Source organism: Camelus bactrianus, chromosome 7 (genome assembly GCF_048773025.1).
Source record: "Camelus bactrianus isolate YW-2024 breed Bactrian camel chromosome 7, ASM4877302v1, whole genome shotgun sequence".
Lineage (NCBI taxonomy): Eukaryota > Metazoa > Chordata > Mammalia > Artiodactyla > Camelidae > Camelus > Camelus bactrianus.
Genome location: NC_133545.1, coordinates 28728442 through 28745368, shown reverse-complemented (window position 1 = coordinate 28745368; position 16927 = coordinate 28728442). Strand labels below are relative to the sequence as shown.

General features: G+C 41.0%; 1 protein-coding gene across 10 annotated transcripts in view; it reads right to left on the bottom strand.

The window, feature by feature from the left end:
- Positions 1-16927, bottom strand: part of CTTNBP2 (cortactin binding protein 2) — a 376816-nt gene that overhangs the window by 33976 nt on the left and 325913 nt on the right. For all 10 annotated transcript variants that reach the window (XR_012508104.1, XM_074367170.1, XM_074367169.1 and 7 more), the window contains 4 exons: positions 11174-11291; positions 7841-8116; positions 5067-5162; positions 3811-3890 (listed from right to left, as the gene is read on the bottom strand). Coding sequence is in view for 9 of the 10 variants with exons in the window: in XM_074367170.1 (XP_074223271.1) it covers positions 3811-3890; positions 5067-5162; positions 7841-8116; positions 11174-11291 (570 nt within the window). In the remaining variant the exon portion in view is untranslated. The remainder of the gene's footprint in view (positions 1-3810; positions 3891-5066; positions 5163-7840; positions 8117-11173; positions 11292-16927) is intronic.

Below are 16927 nucleotides of genomic sequence, written 5' to 3'. Positions count from 1 at the left end.
GGCCTTAAATAAGTGAACACAACACTCTCTTGCCCCTGAAGGTAGTGAAAATTTTTTCTAGATTCTTGCCAAGGGAAGACTTCAAAGTTCTATTTTCCTCTGTTACTGTAAAATTTTGTCACTTTTCAAAAAGTACTTTAGTGGGAAATTGTGTGTTAGGTACTGCTGGCCAGGTGCACTTTTCAACCAGAAATCTTGAGCTCTCCAAATTACTCCCAAACTGCTATGACTTACTGGGTAGAAATTCTCCCACAAGGAATGTGTTGTTTCACACTAGTGAAACAGGATACAGATTTTCAAGATTTACTGAATAGTCTACCCCTGAGATTTTCAACCAGCATTGCTTTTTAATCTTGTCTCACTTTTGAAAACAAGAGTGCTCTATTCAATACAGCCATCCTGTCCAACTGCTTATGTTTTCTTAAGATTGATTTTGAAATCATGTAACAGCAAGAGACCCAACTTCAAAGATAAGCTGTCTTCAATTTCAACCTCATTTGTTCTCAGATTGTAGGTTCTTATGAAAGACTGGAAACATTCAATTTAAAATTTCATTGAAAGGCCATTCACTAGCAGTAAGAAATTTTTGTTCACATCACCTAATATCCTTTCTGGAATAAGTAAAATATAAATAAGTGAATCCAGTAAGCAAGAAAAGGTAAAAACGAATGTACAGACTTCCAGATCATTCATACATTCTAATGCATGCCTCCTAGTAGTACATTTCTCCTCTTTTCAGGTATTAATTTTTTGTTAATGGTATTTTGTTCTATCTCATCAAATGATATAGTTGTGTGGGTTGCCGTTTAAGATCTGAACAAAAAATTTAATTACGAAAGCCTATTGCTTTACTGACACTTTGCAAACGTGCAAAACTATGCCAAGAAAACATATCTGTCTGTTCCAGAGTTAACATATTATGTCTCCAAATAACAAGATTTGAGGTGTAATAAATGTACATGCTCCATGCTTCCAGCAGAGGGCTCTAAAGATAGACAGGTAGATAGGTAGGTAGATGGACAGGCAGGAATTTTGGGGGGAGGTGGAGGGAAGGTAAATATTTAAATTACGTTGAAAGATCTATTTTTTGAAAAACAAAATCAAACTCAACTTCTACAAGGTGAACTGGTGTCGCCAGATGTATCTTTGAAGCGCACGCTCGCAGTGCGACAGTTTTGCTTATTCGTAGAGGGACACTGGCCTTGTTCTCACAATTGGTACCAATCCTCTTTATTCTTGTGTCTTCACAGCCTATTCAGGAAGCTCTTATCACATGTCAATTAGTGTTTTGTGAGGCAAATGAATTCTGGATTAAAGGGAAACAATGACCTTCACAAAGGCCCATCCATTCCTTTCTTTTTTTCCCTCTCACAGTGTTTTTTTTTTTTGCAGAGTGGAGTTTACAAGAGGAGCTGAGGTCTCCACTAGGGTCAATGTGGCACCTGTAATGTGCTTTCAGACTTGTGGCATTATTTGAAAGCAATAAACTTCAATTTTGTTTGGAGTTTCACTTGTCAGACTCTGAGGAAAAGCTTCTACTATCCTGAGACAGCTTTAGGCCAAGCTATGCTGAGACGCTGAACTCAGAGAAGGATGAAAAATAAAAGACCTTTAGAGAGCTAATAAAATTGGGATGGCTATAGCCTGGTGTCATGTTTTATAGCTAAGATTTTAATTCCAACTTCTCTGACATACACTTTTAAATAACTAATTTATATATGACTTTAGAGCCACAAATGACCCAGTAATTGTTCACTTATTCATGTGAAATCTCCCCAAACTCTGGCACATCCAGCATCGTGTATACACAAAGCTGCAGTCTTTCATGTCAGAGGTTTTATCTATTTGCTGAGGTCTCTCTTTACAGAATAGGCATAAGAGAATAAAAGAATTCAAGAAAAATTAGAGTTCACATACGCAGACACAGACACAGACACACATAATGTTTTAAAAAATTAGCTTACTGAAAGTATAAAAGCCAATCTCACACTTGGTTCCTAACTTCAAATAAAGATAGGCCCTCACTTATTAATGTAGATATAATAACTTGGGTATTATAGCTGTTTAAAAAAATAAAACTGTAAGATACAACTCTTGGGTATAACTTCTCCCTTGTCACCTAGCCTCTGGCACTCATGAACTCTTCCTGACCCACATCTCCTCTGGACTGACACTCGCCCTACTGGCCAGAATCTTCTTCCACTATAGCCACGGAAGACAAAGGATCCATGTCTCAGACCTCACTGCCACTCTAGGTGCTGGAACCACTTCTTCCTCAGACCAGGGAACTGGCTTCCTCCTTCCCCTAGGACCTTAACTACACTGGCCTCCATGCCCTGAAAAAGATCAGGATGAAGCCGGTCACCTGCTAAAGGGTTGATGAGCTTTTGTGGGCCATCTTAGATACGTAGCCATCATTGACAACATTATTTTTATGCAAACACAGCAAACGTGTTTGGGGAAGGTATAATAAGCAGAATCTCCTAGTGATGACTAGCACACTGGAGTGGACAGCAGACAGAATTCTTAAGAATTATGCTCATGGGGAGTCAAGAGTCCTACATTTTCAAATAGGGCTCAGATGAGGGTGATCTATTTAAGTATTTTCCTAATAATTATTCAGTCACTGAATTACTAAAATACAAGGTTACGAATAAGCTAAAAAATTGCAAACTGGCTGAGGAAAGTTTGAATTAATGAAAAAGTTCAACTATTGTAGTAAGTAATTAGTGATTCAAAATTAAGTTAAATGTCTCCTTATTCACTCAAGGATGGAGATTTAAAATTCACTTGTATTACTCAACTAGTCTATGAAAGTATTTAAAACTAACATCATTAAAAAAAAAAAGCCTGATTTAAAGGTTTCACTCCATTTGATTTTCTGCATAAGGATTTTAGTACATGCATTTTCTGTAGCACATTTACACACATAGTGAAAACTGGTTACTGCAATTCTTTCTTAACCAAGAGGTTAATAACTAGCATAAACTCTAATAACATGCATGAGAATGGAAGACAGCCTAGTTCAACTCTTTGGATTTTACCACCTACTACTCCCTGAGGACCATGGGCAATTTGAGTCTTGGTTTATTTACCTCTAAAATAGGAGTAATTGGTCAAGTACCTACCTCATAGGATGATTAAATGAGATTATCTATATACTTAGAGCAGAGGTTGGCATGTTCAGGCATATCTCAGAGACATTGTCACTGGTTCTAGTACTAACGCAATAAAATAAATATTGCAATAAAGCAAGTCACGTGAATTTTTAGTTTTCCAGTACATATAAGTTATGTGTATGTTTTCACTATACTGTAGTCTGTACTGGGTCTCTCATCTGTGGGGACTTCTGTCTTTGAGAAAAATAAACTTTTGTACTGTTTAAGCTACGATTGGTCTCTGTTCAGGTGGCCAAATCAATACGCTAAGTAATGCTAGCGTATTTACTCAAATTTAAATTGTGAAAGTTCACAGCCAGGCATCTTCATGTCTATAGTTATTCTCTTTCATATTGACGATCGATTACTTGATGTCAAGTCCTTGTTAGGGGAGGACAACCTCCTCCTGCCCAGATTGTAACACTTCACAAGTCACAGGTGGCCTCTGGGTCGGGCAGTGGACACCTGGATGGCTGTGACAGACAGATATCCACAACAAAGGTACCAGCAGTATTCCAACGAGGGGGCTGTTCGGGAGGTCCGGGCACAGGGTGGGTGGGGGCTCACACTGTTCTCAGCACAAAAATGGGCTCCCATATAACCCAGTGTCAGGGATAGGAGTGTAAGACTCCAGTCGACGGCGTCCACCTACCAGCCTGAGGTAGTTCTGCAGCATCTGAAGAGGGATCATAGTTGCGTAAGTCACACTACTGAGGCAGCCTTCTTGAGGACCTGTGAGAAAGAAATACACAGGAGGAAAATTGGTTCTTGTTAAATACAAATGGTCAAAACATAACAGAACCTAGCATAAAAAAACACAATACGTTGACTTATGTAGGCCGAGCTGACATTTGGCCAAAAGGCACCCGTGTACCTTTGCCATTGTGAATACACTGCAATACTTTGCACAGGCTGAGAAACAGCCCCTGCTGCCGGCTGCCAGAGAGCTCCCAGCAGCCCCCTCCCTCCCCTGGAGAGCCCACCCATCTCCTGTCAGTCATGACCAGGGCCTTCCGATCCGGGCTCCAGCACTTTAGCTGGTATCCATTCTCATTGCTGGATTCAATATTTTACTGTTCACGAGCAAATGTCATCAGAGATAATCCCAGTTCTAGCCTGGCCAGCATTAATGCACAGGTCCATTCCCAAACTCTGCCCCCCTCCCCCAAACCCCTTCTGTGTTCTGCCACTCTCTCAATATGGCATTTGAGCCTGAAAGAATTTTCTGGAATGGTCTCACACTCTTTAAAAACTTAAATACCATTCAAAAAATAAAATAAAATTTTCTTAGTTGAAACTGAATTTTTAAAGGCTCCATTCCCCAGTTTGGGAAAGACATGAATGAAATCAGTAGCCTTTTAGAATTAAAGATTGAGAAACTGAGAATTCCTATACTACTTACTGGCTGTATGAGCTTAGAGAAGAGATTCTCTGAGTCTCAATTTCTTTGTATGTACAATGAGGATAAACAGAAATACCTATCTAACTGGGCTCTTATAAGGATTCCATGAATTTATGCTTGTTCTGTAAACAACAGAGCCTAGGACATATACACTCACAGAGGATCAGCTTGTGCATAATAATCATACTGATCACACACTGCACTTGACAGCAATACAAGACATTTCTCTTCACAGGGTGTCTGCCACTCTCTTATCAGCACGTCAGTTTGTTCCTAATGAGATATGCAATCAGAATCACAGCAACCAATGATCAGGACAGACATCACCACACGTGTCAGAAACATGGCATTTGGTTTTTCCTCTCAATCACACGTTTAAAAAAATACCTAATTATTTAGCAGTCAGAGTCACACATGCATGGCCTGAGGCCATGGGACAAAAACATGCAGATTCTGAGCTGCTGTCAAATAGTCACGGTGCAAACCTCAGTCTGGAATATCCTTACCTGTTAAAAGCACAGTGACCTGCTCTATTTTATTCGTTCTCATAAAGTCCCACGGGGACTGGGTAAAGCTCTGACCTGCTGACCACGGCACATTTCCTAGTTCAAAAGAATAAAATACAATGTCAAGAGAAGCTTAAAAAGTAATGACTCTTATAAGGGTCAATGTATGATCTCCTGTGTGAGAACCCTAAGGACTCCAGAGCTTAGACTGTCAGAGGCACACATGGGCTATGGAAAGGGTCACACAAGGGGTTAACTTTCTAGTACAATTTTTGTAGAAGATCAAGAGGAGCCCTTCAAACCACAGCCTTTTCCAAAGCTGTCCTTACATGGGATTGAAATAAATCTGGGAAGTGAAAATACAACCAAATATGCCTAGGGTGAAGTTTTAAAGAACAAAGCAGATTATAACCGTTCATGGTTCTTCCAATGCCCGCTTCACAAAACCCAAGCGCGCTGGATGAGATAACAGGTCCTGAATGATCTGGTCCCTGTCTCCCTTTCCAACAAGTTTTTGGATCCCAGTAAAAACACGTCACTTCATGGACTCAGAATAAAGCAAACCTTTTCACAGTCCAGGGTCTCTGCTCACTCTTGCTCAAAAAGGGTCCCACTTTATAAGTGTCCACTCTAGGGAGGGATTAGCGACAAGTATGTGTTTCCATCTCTTCCCTTCCACGGATCAACTCTTAAATACCTCTTCTCAGCATGTCCCCAACACACATGCGTACTACCTGTAACTCACTGCTCCTCTGTTGCCCTTGGTCCCCTTAACCTAGTTTAGGTTATTGATACAGTAACATTACTCATATTCATACATAAATAACAATGTTACACGTTTGCCTTGTTTTATTGTGTTTTGTTTTATTGTACATCACAGATACTGTCTTATTTACCAACTGAAGGTTCCTGGCCCTGGATCGAGCAAGTCTATCAGTGCCATTTTTCCCAACAGTATTTGCTCACTTTGTGCCTGTGTCACATTTTGGTAATTCTTGCAATATTTCAAACGTTTTCATTATTATTATATCTTATAGTGATCTGTGAGCAGTATAGTGTTATAGTGATCTGTGATCTTTTTTGATGTTACAATTGCAAAAAGATTACAACTCACTGATGGCTCAAATGATGGTTAGCATTTTTTAGCAGAAGTACTTTTTAATTAAGGTATGTACATAGTGTTTTTTTTTAGACACAATGCAGTTGTACACTATAGACTGCAATATATTATAGATAACTTTTATATGCACTGAGAAACCAAAAAATTCATGTGACTTACTTTACTATGATGTTCCCTTTATTGCCATGGTGTTGAAATGAACCTGCAATATCTGAAGTATGCTTGTAACTACCAGTTATCAAGTGTCCACAGCCAGATACCTTTACCCATAAAACTCAATGATTTTTAGATCTGAAATGCTACTCGGGTGCCCCACACTTCAGGGACATGAATGAACACTGGAACTATTGGGCCTTAGCATCCATTGCTCACAGAATCCAATCTATCTGATGGTGGTGAAGACCCACTTGCCTTTGTCAGTTTCCAGATTAGCTGGATGAGGGCTGCTGATGGAGGGCCATTTCCTTCAAAACGTGGCTGCGCTGATTTCGTTTATCAGACCCCTGGGCAGAACCACACCTTAAATAACACTGCATTTTTTGCACATTGGCATATGTGTTCCTGAGAATCACTTATGACTTATTTACTTAATGCACTTATTTCATTATATAATAATTCTTTTATAATAATTATAATTAAAGATCACAACAATGATCCATAAGTTGTGAATAATTCGCTTTAAAAACTGGTGGTAATATATGTTCTGAAAGTGATTTAACATTTACCTTATACACATGAACAAAATAAAATGCTCTCTAATATAATAGACTGATACATTAATCGCATGGCGAAACTTTGCCCTTCCCTCAATCTTGACCATTCTCTTGCAACATGGTGCTGGTGACAATGTACAGGCTTTCTGATCAGACAGATAGGATATGAATCCTATCTGCTTTTCCCTTTAGCTGTGTGACCTCAGGCAAGTCATCCTGTAACTAGTTATCTGTGAAATGAGCCTGTTCTCAGGACATACTGAGGTCTGTATATACAACACCCTGCCCAGTTCTGACATCACAGGAGGTTCCCCATCGATGTCAGTTCTCCTAGTTCAACAGGAAAGAAACTAACCAGGGACAGCTAACATTTATAGTACACTTACTATGCTCACAAGAAAGCAAACCTTATCTTTTTAAGTTCTTTGGAGTCCTACCAAACAGAATTAACCAATTATCATTTTAACTCATCCCAAGTGGGAGCTTTCACTACATCTTCATTAAAGTGCTTCTTCTGACTCTAGACTTCATTAGGCCTCCCGTCCGAAGGTGAGGGTGAGTGTTAATGTACTAACACATCTCTGGCACAGCTCAAGTTCAAATCTGGAGCTGTCTTCAGAGCTTGTGCATTAGCAAGCAGCTGCAATGTGGTGAGTTTCTTGCATTTATCAAAATAGCAAGTGCAATCACAAAGCCTCATCAAGGGCTTTCATGTTCTTTACTCTCTGGGCATTATTTGAAGCATAAAAGCATTTTTATACTAACAGGCAACATTATGTAATGGCTGCATTATGAATGCTCAAGGTTTTCAGCACCAGCAGCTGCCACAAGTGAGCTCTGAAATGTATTTAATCAATGAACTAAGTATCAGGTTATGGAACCCATAAACATAAATAAACCCAGAAATGTTAACTTTCCCTTCATTGCAGGATGGCTGATACCTAACGTGATGGATCGCACACTGCTTGCACCGAGGCCAATGCTGGAGTCGGCGGTGCTATTAAACGTCACGTCTTCCAGACTCCACCATCCATCAGAAGAGATTGCTTGGAAATGATTTGTCAGAGCTTGACTCACTGCTTTTGAAAAATCATCCCATGATGTCTGTTTGCGGATATTTAAAGCACATATTGTGTTTTCACATTCAAAGTCATCGGAACCATAGTTGCCTGATTGAATCTCACCCACTGAAATCCTTAAGGGTATTTTAAGAGCATCTGTTGGAACAATATAAGAGTTAGGGAAAAAAAAATCTTTGACAAAAAATGAAACCAGCAAAAATCTTACATAAAATAAACAGATATAAACATTAAAAAAAACAAACCAAAGGGCAGCCATTCTATTTCTTTAAATGATGTCAATTGCATATTCTTCCACTGGAGTAAAGCTTGGTCTCCCAATCTCTTCAGTTTTTTTTTTTTGGAACCACATTGTTTGAACTGTTCGTCTTTCCTTGTTTCTCTGTATTCTACTTCATTGATTCTTTCCCTTCGGCAAGATTCTCAAATTCTTTCCCCTCAAATCTGGGAAAACCAGAACCCTCTCTTGGCCTCAACTCTCTATACTGCCCCTTCCTCCTCACCTTCTTTGATAACATAATACAGGCAAGAAACAGCTGTATAGGTCTGTGCACTTAGGATAGTGGCTTCAGACTCATACAGACCTTGGTCTGGGCCTCAGGGTTAGCCATCTCTTAAGTACTTGGTAAATTTCCTCAATCTCTCTATATCACAATTTCTTCTAAAAAATGGAAGAAATGTACAACTGAGCTGTTAGGCAGAGTAAATGAACTCATGTTTATAAGGGACTTAACACGCTCTTTGTTTAACACATCTGTTCACACACTATCTTACAAGTACTAGTAAGTACTTGATAAATGTCAACAGTGCAGTAGAAACTTTTACAACAATCCTTCCAATCTCTCTGTGACACCAACTGACTGAGGCCCCACCCAGGTGGGCAGCACCCCATGTATTTCTGTTCTCATGAACCGAACCGTATGCTTACCAAGAGCCACTTGAGTTTAGCCCCAAATCTTCTATGTCTGTGGAACTCATGACAATAATTAGTAAATTAAATGTTCCAGACACTGATGAAATGAGTTACTATTCCCATGAAAATTAAGTTGAACACTTGAGAGTCACTGAACAAAGGAGCTGCTATAAAAAGTCATCTAATGAGATATGGATGAGACAAGTAGATAAAATTAGAAAAAAAAAAGCTGAATTATCTCTAGACAGATACTGCCTTTAGTTTGCTTCATAAATATGTTTAAATCTCCGAACACTAGAAACCGCAGACAAAGCATTAAAGGTGTGGTTTGTTCAAACAAGAACATGAAGAGCTTCAATGAGCAGAACCATACTAATAGAAAGACCTTCACCTAAAAGTGGATGAAAGCAGAAGCGGGTGTGTTTTAAAATAAAACGTTTGAAAATGTGTTATTTTTATGATTCCTTCCTTAAACTGACTTTTTTCCCCATTAACTGACTTGCTACTAGATTATTTTATTTTCAGTCTTCATGTTACCTACCAGCAACTCCTGACACAACCGATCTCTCTCTGCTCTCTGACACACGCCTGGATTTCCTCGTACCCCAGTGGTCACTCTCTCATGCTGTTCCTTTGCTGGTCCCTCCCCTCTTTCCAGATTTCATGATGATAGAGTACTGCAAGGCTCATTTCTCTCATTTTTTCTATCTGTGTTCACTTCTGTCATGACCTCATCCAGTCCCACGACTTTAAATATCATCTATAGATTGCTGACTGTCAGATTTATATATCCAGCTCATACTCATCTCCAGAATTCTTGCTGACTTGACATCAACCTAGACATCCTAACAGACATCTCAAATTCACAGATTCAAAACATAACTCCTGATCTTCCTTAGTGAAATATGCCTCCCCAACAGCCTCCCCTTGACAGGTGACGGCCACTCCATCCTGCCAGTTGCTTGGGCTGAAAACCTCGGAGTTACCCACGAATCCCTCTCTCCTCCAGACCTCATAACCGGCCCTCCAGTAGGTTCTGTTGGCTCTATCCTTCAGCTATATCCAGAACCCAGACTTCCAAGTCTACTGCAATCCGGATTGAGCCGTCACTATTGTCTCTCACCTGGAACTCTACATTGACGGTGTACCAAGTCTCCCAGATTCTACCTGTGACTTCCCAGTCTATTTCTGACAAAGCAGCCAGAGGTACTTGTAAAATGTTCATCAGATCCTGTCACTCCTAAGCTCAATCACTGAAACAGCGACCTGCAGTCCCTACGATGGCCTACAAATTCCAGTAAGATCCGGCCTCCACTCCTCACCCCTCCTATAACTTCTCAGACCTGTTTCCTAGTTTTTGCCCCTTGCTCATTCTAACCCAGTCACTCCGACTTGCACGTGCTTCCTCAGACACAACAGGTATATCTCTACCTGGCAGGGCCTCTGTCCACTTGATGCTCTGCCTGGAAGGTTCTTACCTGTGGTATCTACATAGATGTCCTCCTTGCCTCCTTCAAGTGTTTGCTCAGATGTCTTACCAGTAAGGCTACCCTGTCTATCATTTAAAAAACTGAAACCCAATTCCCACTTAGTCTTTTCCTCAGCACATCCTACCAGCTCACATATCATATAATGAATTACTATGGTTATTGTTCACTTTCTGCCTCTTAACGTTAGAATGCGAACTCCAAACTACTGATAGAGCTAGCTGATTGAATGCATTGAGCAATAACCTTGATACAAGAGGTCATAATATTTCATGTGATCAGCACTCTATATTCATAAACCCACAAGTGAATCTTTCATAAAATGTGCTGAGTAATATACACTCTTAAAGCTGGAAGGTACCCAAAATATTATCAGTTATCTTTATAGACAGGTAGGCAATCAGACATTGAGAGATAACTGACTTGCCTACATTCATACGATCAGCTAACAGCAAACTACTCAGCCATGATTTCTCACACCCTCCTAGTCTCATGTCTAGAAAGACAAAGTAAATCAGAAGAAAAGACTAATAGTTCTTTAAATACTGTCCAAGGTCAGTAAAATACAAGGAAGATCTATCACCATTTGAATAACTAATTCTGTAAAAAGCCATTTTACATGGAAAAATATAATTACCACATTTATAACCAATTAAGTGTTTTCCAGTAGTTAGGGTTCAAAGAAGGTTAAGAAGAGAATGAAAACACTGGAGTCACATTACTATTTTCCTCACAGTCCTGGAAGCCCTAGCAGCGTGGACGCAGGATGAACAAGAGGCTGCAGACGGCACTCACTCAGATTCTCCAGCAGATGCTTGCAGTCATCGGTGGCGACATCGTGCGCAGTCCGGTTACACTTATCTCTTCTTTCTGGCTCGAGCCCTCCATGCCTACACAGGACTTCTAGGCAGTTCTGTAAAGACAAGAGCTCTATTACCCCATGTCCAAGTGAATATCTCAAGTGAAAAATCCAAGGGAACATTTAGTTGCCTGTAGCAAGCAAATCAGGAATTCTCAGCTAGAAATCTTACTTCTCTTCCAAATATACAGATTAAACAGTGTCTCCAAATGAAAAGCAAAAAGTACTTCATTCAAATGTGATTCACAGACTCAAAACGTCACTCCACAGAACAGCCTCTTAGGTTTCAAGGGAAAAAAAAAAAAGTTAGTTTACTAATCACTCAGTTTTCAGAGTGAAATTAAGGCGGAAAAAGGACTTCAGCAGACAGTATCCTTTTATGGTAATTTGGCAACATACAGCAAAAAGATTTCTGCTGCACCCGGACGTCCCTTGCTGTCTTCTAGACGATGCACTGCTCTCCTAGAAATGCAAGCGCAGGGCTCCAGTTTCAACAATTCTGCCCCAGAGTTTTTGTAAACACATTTATATTTGAGATCTTATGCTGTCCTATTTTTTTAATTTGAAAAGTATGTATGAACACCATGTTGACCAAGGTTTTAGAAAAATATTCTCGAGAGATATTGAAGCTACATGCCTTCTCTTTTTCAGTTTTTTCTTCTGTGTTGCTTCAGGAAATCTCCATTCAAAAAATATCACTAACCTATGAACTGAAAGGTCTAGTTTTCCCAAATTCTTCACTTCAAAGTGATAGACATTACATATGCAAACATTTTCAAGTAAGTGATGGCACGGCAGGGTATTACATCAGGATATTTATCAAGGAACTCTGCTATTTCAACTTTTACCACTTCATGATTTGTCTACTGATTTCCCACCAGAGTAAGCGCAAAACTGAACAAACCATTTGAAATCATGAAGAGAAACAAGCAAGCAAGCAACATCTTTCTCCTACACACACAGAGGCTTGGAGCTGACTTCCACTTCTGACAACACAGTAAACCAGGCAGTCTGAATAGCTTTTGCTAAGCTTGCTGTAAGACACCTTTTTCTGTTCTGTAAAACATACATTTTTTAATGTAAATATTTTATAGACATATAACATCTACATAAGAAGAGTACACAAGTAAGTGTGCAGCTTGAATTCTCACCGAGTGAACACACTTGCGCAGGGAGCACTGTGGAAACCTCCTTCATGTTCCATCTCAATCACTAGGCACTCTCTCCTCCCCCCAAACTAGCTACTATTATGATTTCTAAGATCAGAGACCGGTTTAGCCTGTTCATGGATTTTATATAAATAGGAATCATACTAGAGGAACATTTTTATATCTGGCTTCTTTTCATTCATAGTATCTGTAAAATCATCCATGTGTTGGGAAGAGTTATAGTTCAATTCATCCTTTTTAAAAATTACTGTGTGATATTTCATCAAACAAATAACCAGTTAACCAGTGTACCTTATCTGTACTCTCTTGTTGGTGGACATCTGGGTTCTACTACGGACATCTTGGTATGTGTCCTGTGATGGACACACGCACACAATTCTATTGAGTTTACGGACAGAGTTGGTCTGCAGGGCCACAGGTTACACACATGTTCTACATCAGTATAGACTCCAAAGAGCTTTCAAAAGTGGCTATACCAATTTCCACTCCCACCAGGAGTACACATGAGTTCCGGTTGCTTCATATTGCCCCCAAAATGTACTTTAAATGAATTATGAGTTCACAAGGAAACACAGGAAATCCCTGAGGGTCAGAAAGAAAAACAAAGAGCAAGCTGAAACCACCAATCAAGTGAAATTTGAACAGGAAGCTACTGCTCGTTTGAGAGCAAAGCCAATCTAGGGAATATTTTTGGCTGCTGGGGGGATGGGAGGCTAGGCCTTCAGACCTGCAAAATGGAGGAGTTAAGCCAGAGGACCCCTGAATGAAGAAAAATTTGTCTGCCTGCAAAGGAGCTGGTTAGGACACTGGCTTCTCACTGCCCCTGCTCTCCTGGTTGGTTGGAGGGCTCTCCTCTAATAATTGCAATCAAGGCCTGGCGTTCAGGTTTAAAAATGTCACTAAGCAAAGAAATGAACTGAAAACTAAGTCAAATACACAAATAACAGTTCTTATCAAATTGTTATTACCTCATTTGCATAAAACCAGTAAATTCAGAAGATGGTTAAAAAAAAGTAACTCATGAAAGCATTAAGTAGAATACGTTTCTGAGCAAGCGGTCTAGACGAATGAGTTTAAGTCAAACTGCTATTCACTATGATCCAGATACATCTGCCAGAGCAGAGACTTCAGACAGCAGTGGTTTAGGCTCCAGGTTCCACTTTCATTCACATCTCCATCGCCAGAACTTGGGGGGATGGCCACGGTTACCCGCGGTGGAGGCTGGAGGAGGTCGTCTCTATTTAGGGTGGTCCTGAGCCTCCCAGCTGAACCCCACAGAGGATGGGTAGAGAGATGTTGAGGGACAAGCAGCCACCTCTGCCATGGGCCTTTAAGGAGAGCAGGGAAGCAAGGTACCAGTCCCAGAGAGAGTAAGCAGAAACCTCAAGTCCAAAGAGCTCGAGATAAGCTCCAAGTCAGGGCAGGGAGCTGAGAGCCTGACACTGGCAGAGGGGGTGAGAGAGAAGGCAGACTGCAGATGCACGGCTCAGGTCCAGCACAGGTGCTACAAACAACCTGGGGGTGCCAGGGTGCCCGCTGCTTTGCAGAGCAGGGGAGATGGCGGCTATCACAATGGGAAATGGCAGCATAAGCGAGCAGGGAGACTTTGGTGGGTGTGGCCAAAGATGAAGACAACCAGAGTCAGCTGTGAAGGGCTGGGTGCTAGGGAGCACGGGTGCTTCTCCACAGGCAGGAGGACACATTTAGGTAGGTAAGTACCACGAGCATCTCAGTTCTGAAAACCAACTGGTGTGTTTGGAAGACATACTGAAAAAGTGGGCGACAGAAATGAGACCAATTAAGGAAGAATGGTAATAATAGTCCATTCACTTGCTGATTCAGCCAACATTTAGTGCCTGTGGGCCAGAGACACTGCTAAGCACAATATATACAATGATGAAAAGTGCTATTTTGGAGGAGGTAGAAAGTGAGAGAGGCCTGCAAATCATCACTGTAAAGAGCAAGTTCCCTAAGTGCAGTGTGGAGAGGTGCCCTGGGATCAACTAACTCCTGGAAGCCAGACTTAAGCGGAGGTGTCTTCCAGGCAGGGAAGGGTCAGGACAGAAGAGGCCACGGAGGTGATGGGAACAGCATCTGCAAAGGCAGGGAGAGGAGAGAGAGCACAGGAGCCAGCAGGGCACAGCCAGAGCACAGACGGCATGAGGGAAGGAGACAGGAAGAGAGCCTGTGCAGGCGGACTGAGGCCTGAGCTGGAAGGGCCTTCTCTGTCACGATAAAGGTCTGGCACTTATCCTGGAAGTGACAGAGCCTTGGAAAGACGAAGGTAAATTACACGAGCAACTTCCTCTGTTAGAAAGGCCCTTCTCAAGTCACCGCGAAGGAGCTGGAGAGACTGAAGATGAGGAGCCCTTGGCAGGGCCGACACGAGTCCAGACAGCAGATGATAAGGCCTCCCTAAGGGACATTCTGGAATGAGTGTTTTAAAAAAACTAGCCTTCCCTTTGTTCACACACTCATTGACAAGGGAATAAAATCTGGAGTTCTATCAGTCATTTGGATTAAGTTAGTAAGATGGAACAAGTAAACGCAAATGTCAGCGATGTTACTGGGTTAAGAGAGGAGGAACTAGAGATGGGCAGATGGGCCAAGGGGACATAAATCTGAGAGTCCAAGATGCCCCTCATGGAGTTGTCTGGTGGAAGCAGAAATGAATATAGCCATCAACAGGGTTACTATAGGATTGTCTAAACTGGGACATTTTAAAGAGTAAAAGGAGTAGTATAGATAATTATATTAAAATGACAGGCATACACAAGGACTGCACTGGGCCAACTGAGAAATTTGTTCCTCAGTTTACCAAGGAGATGTCCTGTAAACTGTGGGTCTCCTGGATAAGGCCTTCCTGGCTGGATTCAGGACATGGTTAGGTGGACAAGAGAGAAGATTTTTGGAATCTCTAAAGATTATATTCTGGGGCCAACAAGATTATTCAAGGGGGAGAGTATTGAACGAGAGGAGAGAGAGGGCCAAAACCACATTCACTCGGCTCAAAGCTAAGAATGCATCAGTCAGTCCACAATCCTAACACAATGCCAACAATAGCTTGAAGATGATGACGAGACTGACCAGGGGACAGTGGGTCTGCCTAGAGAGGACCTCCAGGGTGGTGGAAATAAAGGGCTGGAAGACAGGTAAAAAGCCAGGCGTGAGATCTGCGTTTAGGATTAGTGATTGTAGAAGCCATAGTTAAAGCTGAAAGACTGGATAAGCTCTAAAAGATAGGACAAGGCAGCTGGGAATGGAGCTTAGGAGTTGCTTAGGCTTAAAAAAAAAAAAAAAAAAAAGGGGGAGAAAAGCCAGAAAAACAAAGAGAAAGCCAAGTCATCAAATTCAAAGGGGACGCAAGGAAGGGGCAGTGTTCTGGACACTGAGGGTTCACGTTAGAGCCAACATGCTCAACAAACCAGAGGCAAGAGTGAGAGCACGAGTGCCGGGGAGCCGCTGAGAACTATCTTCTGCTGCTGTGCTAAAAAACACACACAGTTTCCCAAATAAAGGATCTCTTTGTAGGAGAGCTTCAACAACAAGATGCTCCAGTCCAGACACTCTCCCTAGTACGTTTCTGTGGCAGAAACTTGACATGTCAAAGGTCTCATGACAGAACACAGAGTTTCACTTAAGAAACTCTTCTGTCTAGTCACACCAAGTGATGAAAAAAAGTTTATCCTCGGTGATTAGCTCAGCTGCGAAGCAGTAACTAACCAGTTTTAGAGAGGGCTACTCCTATTACCAAATGCTAAATGGTAATTTGCATATATTGCTTAACCATTGGGAAAAAGACCAAGAACTAAGTGGAAAAGGCACTGATTTGGGAATCCGATCTTCTATGAATTGACCTTGGGAAATCAGTTACGCTATTTCCCCAAACTTAATCGTTTCATCTGTAAGACAAGAGGGTTGGACTAGATGACTTATGTGTATTCAAGCTCTTGAAATCTCACTTTTTTAAATTGAAAAACATGTGGAAACTGAAGTCGTCTTATTGGGTAACAATGGTACTAGGACCTTATGTAAATTGGACCCATACACACTACTGTAGAGAGAAAAAAAGTCATCTTTTCAGTTCTGCTTGTGGTCTGTATAGAATCTTTTCACCCACACAATGATTAATTCAGAATTGTAATTAATTTTTTCAGAAATCTGGTCTTAGTGACTTAGTTGTGAACAGATTACCTCTTGGAGAACTATCTCAGCCAGGATATAAGCACTGTATTAAACAAAGGATGCAAAAATATTTTCCAGTGCCCTTGACTAGGAAGGCAGGCCGTGTGGGATCATTTGAAGACTAATGAAACCAGGCAATCTGGGCTTCATTCCCAGCTTCTATCTATTAATCCCTCCAGGGTTTAAATGTCCCAATCATAAAATGACGAGGTTAGATTAAAAGATGAAGTATCCAACTCCAGGGCAAAACAAATCTATTATTTTAATCTTTTATTTTATTTTGAAGCGTGTGGATGTTGTGAGTCACTCCCACTTTTTAAAATCTCTCTTCTTTTT